The sequence below is a fragment of the Eucyclogobius newberryi genome, unplaced genomic scaffold (genome assembly GCF_026437365.1).
Source record: "Eucyclogobius newberryi isolate DKJ021-1_F unplaced genomic scaffold, fEucNew1.0.hap1 SCAF_646, whole genome shotgun sequence".
NCBI lineage: Eukaryota > Metazoa > Chordata > Actinopteri > Gobiiformes > Gobiidae > Eucyclogobius > Eucyclogobius newberryi.
The window spans coordinates 16,990-22,500 of NW_027316330.1; the positions used below are offsets into that span (position 1 = coordinate 16,990).

Here is a 5,511-nt window from a genome sequence, read left to right on the forward strand (position 1 = left end):
TTATGTCTTTATTGAGCTCCGCCCACAAGCAGGTGTGGGGCGTGGTCACGGCTCTGTAGCCGTCAAAGCACATGAACAATGTTGTTCCAGTGTCATTCACCTGTGAGGACATGATTCAAGGGTTACTTAAGTCCTGGTTTAGACCTGGTATAGTCCTGGTTTTGTCCTGGTTTAGTCCTGGTATAGTCCTGGTTTTGTCCTGGTTTAGACCTGGTATAGTCCTGGTTTTGTCCTGGTTTAGTCCTGGTTTTGTCCTGGTTTAGACCTGGTTTAGACCTGGTTTCGTCCTGGTTTAGACCTGGTTTAGTCCTGGTTTAGTCCTGGTTTAGTCCATGTGTAGTACTGCTTTAGTCCACTCGGGGGCAGCAGTCATTCAAACGTCTCCATTCTGCCGGAAGTCCACACTGTACCGGTCACGAGCGCGAGGACCCGGGACTGGACTTTAGACCTGTTTAAGTCCAGGTTTAGTCCCGCTTCAGACCCGCCGTGATCCCGGTCCAGACCCGGTCCAGACCCGGTCCAGATGTGCGCGCGGAACCCCGGGACCAGGCTCGGTACGTGAGTTTTGTCCTCCAGAGTCCGATGTCTCTTAAAGCTGCGCAGGTTCTGTCTCCAGGAGGCGGCGAGTTCAAAGTAAAAGAACAAAAGTATCTGAAGGTTTGAGACACTTTGATGTTTAAAGGATTTAAACTGTTTATGATTCAAATAAAGTAAGTTCAGAAGTGACGTCCCAGTGACACGTGACACGTGTGACACGTGACGCTCACACGAGAGTCACGTGACGCTCACATGACACCGTCCACATGTCGAGACACCGTCCACATGTCGAGAGACACGTCCACATGTCGAGACACCGTCCACATGTCGAGAGACACGTCCACATGTCGAGACACCGTCCACATGTCGAGAGACACCGTCCACATGTCGAGAGACACGTCCACATGTCGAGAGACACCGTCCACATGTCGAGAGACACGTCCACATGTCGAGACACCGTCCACATGTCGAGACACCGTCCACATGTCGAGACACCGTCCACATGTCGAGAGACACGTCCACATGTCGAGAGACACCGTCCACATGTCGAGACACCGTCCACATGTCGAGAGACACCGTCCACATGTCGAGACACCGTCCACATGTCGAGAGACACCGTCCACATGTCGAGAGACACCGTCCACATGTCGAGAGACACCGTCCACATGTCGAGACACCGTCCACATGTCGAGAGACACGTCCACATGTCGAGAGACACCGTCCACATGTCGAGAGACACCGTCCACATGTCGAGAGACACGTCCACATGTCGAGAGACACCGTCCACATGTCGAGAGACACGTCCACATGTCGAGACACCGTCCACATGTCGAGACACCGTCCACATGTCGAGAGACACGTCCACATGTCGAGACACCGTCCACATGTCGAGAGACACGTCCACATGTCGAGACACCGTCCACATGTCGAGACACCGTCCACATGTCGAGAGACACGTCCACATGTCGAGACACCGTCCACATGTCGAGAGACACCGTCCACATGTCGAGAGACACGTCCACATGTCGAGAGACACCGTCCACATGTCGAGAGACACGTCCACATGTCGAGAGACACCGTCCACATGTCGAGAGACACGTCCACATGTCGAGAGACACCGTCCACATGTCGAGAGACACGTCCACATGTCGAGACACCGTCCACATGTCGAGAGACACGTCCACATGTCGAGACACCGTCCACATGTCGAGAGACACGTCCACATGTCGAGACACCGTCCACATGTCGAGACACCGTCCACATGTCGAGAGACACGTCCACATGTCGAGACACCGTCCACATGTCGAGAGACACCGTCCACATGTCGAGACACCGTCCACATGTCGAGAGACACGTCCACATGTCGAGAGACACCGTCCACATGTCGAGACACCGTCCACATGTCGAGAGACACGTCCACATGTCGAGACACCGTCCACATGTCGAGAGACACCGTCCACATGTCGAGACACCGTCCACATGTCGAGAGACACGTCCACATGTCGAGAGACACCGTCCACATGTCGAGAGACACCGTCCACATGTCGAGAGACACCGTCCACATGTCGAGAGACACCGTCCACATGTCGAGACACCGTCCACATGTCGAGAGACACGTCCACATGTCGAGACACCGTCCACATGTCGAGAGACACCGTCCACATGTCGAGAGACACGTCCACATGTCGAGAGACACGTCCACATGTCGAGACACCGTCCACATGTCGAGAGACACCGTCCACATGTCGAGAGACACCGTCCACATGTCGAGAGACACCGTCCACATGTCGAGAGACACCGTCCACATGTCGAGAGACACCGTCCACATGTCGAGACACCGTCCACATGTCGAGAGACACCGTCCACATGTCGAGAGACACCGTCCACATGTCGAGAGACACCGTCCAAAGACGGGAAGACGGCCCTCTATCTAAAAGCCTGCGCTCACGTGACACTCGCCCGACGCTCGCCTGAGGGGAGTGGCCTCCTGCCTGAGGGGGGGAGTGACGAGCCCAGCGTGGCTCCGCCCACGGTGTGGAAGGCGTGGCTAAGTGATCCAGTGTGTTTAACAAAGTGTGTGTTTCAGACCTGGAGTGGGTGTGTCAGACTCGTGTGAACACTCAGGCCGTTCTGAAGCGAGCGCAGCAGATCCAGAGCACCAGGCTACCCAAGAAGCAGTGGCAGGTACTGCTGCTACTACTGCTGCTGCTGCTGCTGCTGCTGCTGCTGCTGCTGCTGCTGCTGCTGCTGCTGCTGCTGCTGCTGCTGCTGCTGCTGCTACTACTGCTGCTGCTGCTGCTGCTGCTGCTGCTGCTGCTGCTGCTGCTGCTGCTGCTGCTGCTGCTGCTGCTGCTGCTGCTGCTGCTGCTGCTGCTACAATATTTCATGGCGCTCAGTATTTGTTGCTTGTACTTTTCCTCTGTACTCGTGCAGATATAGTCATGAGGATGTGTTGTATGTGGAGGAGGACATGAGATGTGTTTGTTTCAGGCGGCGTGGCTCCTCAAAGCGCTCACCTGCATCGACCTGACCACTCTGTCCGGAGACGACACTCCGTCCAACGTCCAGCGTCTGTGTCTGAAGGCCCTGCAGCCGCTCAGGAGCGACCTGCTGCAGGAGCTGCACCTGGACCATGCAGGTACACACCTGGACCATGCAGGTACACACCTGGACCATGCAGGTACACACCTGGACCATGCAGGTACACACCTGGACCATGCAGGTACACACCTGGACCATGCAGGTACACACCCCTGGGCCATGCAGCTGTACAGACTACACACAACACATAGTTTAATATAACATTGGAAAACAGCCCTCCTCACAAGCTAATGAGGCTAACATGGCTAGCGGGTCCGAAGCGTGGGACCTCAGCTCCTCCCCCCGCCTCAGCTCCTCCCCCCGCAGAGGGACCTCAGCTCCTCCCCCCGCCTCAGCTCCTCCCCCCGCCTCAGCTCCTCCCCCCGCCTCAGCTCCTCCCCCCGCAGAGGGACCTCAGCTCCTCCCCCCGCCTCAGCTCCTCCCCCCGCAGAGGGACCTCAGCTCCTCCCCCCGCAGAGGGACCTCAGCTCCTCCCCCCGCCTCAGCTCCTCCCCCCGCAGAGGGACCTCAGCTCCTCCCCCCGCCTCAGCTCCTCCCCCCGCCTCAGCTCCTCCCCCCGCAGAGGGACCTCAGCTCCTCCCCCCGCAGAGGGACCTCAGCTCCTCCCCCCGCAGAGGGACGGCAGCTCCTCCCCCCGCCTCAGCTCCTCCCCCCGCAGAGGGACCTCAGCTCCTCCCCCCGCCTCAGCTCCTCCCCCCGCCTCAGCTCCTCCCCCCGTCTCAGCTCCTCCCCCCGCAGAGGGACGGCAGCTCCTCCCCCCGCCTCAGCTCCTCCCCCCGCCTCAGCTCCTCCCCCCGCCTCAGCTCCTCCCCCCGCAGAGGGACAGGGTCCGGCCGGCCCCGATAAAGAATCTCACGTCTTCGTACCGTCGAATGGAGGAGAGGAAATGACTGTTGGCCTCATGATGGTGACATGAAGCTGAACCTTATTCCATATTCAGAGTTTTAAGAGTTTTCTAACTTTATATCAAACTTGGTGTTAGACTGGGATAAAGTAGTTTTAGGCGGAGACTTCAATATCCACGTGAACGTGAGTGATGACTCTCAGTAACGCCAGATGAACAGAGGAGGAACATTAGGTTTGGCTCAAAAGCCGTGATGTTATTCACTCTTGCTCCAGCTGTAAAAATGCCCCCAGTCTCTTTCCTGACAACAAGGGTTATGTTTGTGTTGTTGTTTTTCATCATTAACTACACAATTTACTGTGTTCTATGTGGTTCTTCAAGTTTTAAAGTATTTGTGTGTCTCTGTCTCTGTCTCTGTCTCTGTCTCTGTCTCTCAGGTGTGACCACAGCCGCTGTGTGTGTTTATCCTTCCAGAGTTTGTGACGCCGTTAAAACTCTGAGAGCAGCAAACTCCAAACTCCCAGTGGCATCAGGTGTGAGAATACTACAAATACTATTGATAAGATAAGATAAGATATTCCTTTATTGTCCCACATGGGGAAATTTCATTGGTGCAACGGAGGTAGATACAGAGGTAGATCCTCTGTATCTACCTCCGTTACTACAAATACTATTTGTAGTAACTACAAATACGATACTACAAATACTATTGATACTACAAATACTATTAATACTACAAATGCTACATATGTTGCTACTTAAAAAAAAAAAACTGTTTTACACTGTTTAGTCGCTTTTATGTAATTTTTTGTAGTTTTCTTGTATTCAGTAAATTTTTGTTGTTGCTTTTTGTCACATGTTTTTCCTGTGGTCTTCCTCCCATGTGGTCTTCCTCCCGTGTGTTCGCCCTCCCATGTGGTCTTCCTCCCGTGTGTTCGCCCTCCCGTGCGGTCTTCTTCCCCTGTGGTCTTCCTCCCATGTGGTCTTCCTCCCGTCTGGTTGCTCTCCCGTGCGGTCTTCTTCCCCTGTGGTCTTCCTCCCATGTGGTCTTCCTCCCCTGTGGTCTTCCTCCCATGTGGTCTTCCTCCCGTGTGTTCGCCCTCCCGTGCGGTCTTCTTCCCCTGTGGTCTTCCTCCCATGTGGTCTTCCTCCCGTCTGGTTGCTCTCCCGTGCGGTCTTCTTCCCCTGTGGTCTTCCTCCCATGTGGTCTTCCTCCCCTGTGGTCTTCCTCCCGTGTGTTCGCCCTCCCGTGCGGTCTTCCTCCCGTCTGGTTGCTCTCCCGTGCGGTCTTCTTCCCCTGTGGTCTCCCTCCCATGTGGTCTTCCTCCCGTCTGGTTGCTCTCCCGTGCGGTCTTCTTCCCCTGTGGTCTTCCTCCCGTGCGGTCTTCCTCCCGTGCGGTCCTCCTCCTGTGCGGTCCTCCTCCCGTGCGGTCCTCCTCCCGTGTGGTCTTCCTCCCCTGTGATCTTCCTCCCCTGTGGTCTTCCTCCCCTGTGGTCTTCCTCCCCTGTGGTCTTCCTCCCGTGCGGTC

The 5,511-nt window shown here is 55.8% G+C and overlaps 1 protein-coding gene across 2 annotated transcripts in view; it reads left to right on the plus strand.

Annotated features, from left to right (window-relative positions):
- The first annotated feature begins 365 nt into the window (after positions 1–365).
- The window catches only part of LOC140348260 (deoxyribose-phosphate aldolase-like), a 6,998-nt gene continuing 1,852 nt past the window's right edge, over positions 366–5,511 (plus strand). For both annotated transcript variants that reach the window (XM_072434302.1, XM_072434303.1), the window contains exons 1-4: positions 366–554; positions 2,624–2,721; positions 3,028–3,175; positions 4,420–4,515. In XM_072434302.1, coding sequence (XP_072290403.1) covers positions 524–554; positions 2,624–2,721; positions 3,028–3,175; positions 4,420–4,515 — 373 coding nt within the window. In that variant the 5' untranslated portion in view covers positions 366–523. The remainder of the gene's footprint in view (positions 555–2,623; positions 2,722–3,027; positions 3,176–4,419; positions 4,516–5,511) is intronic.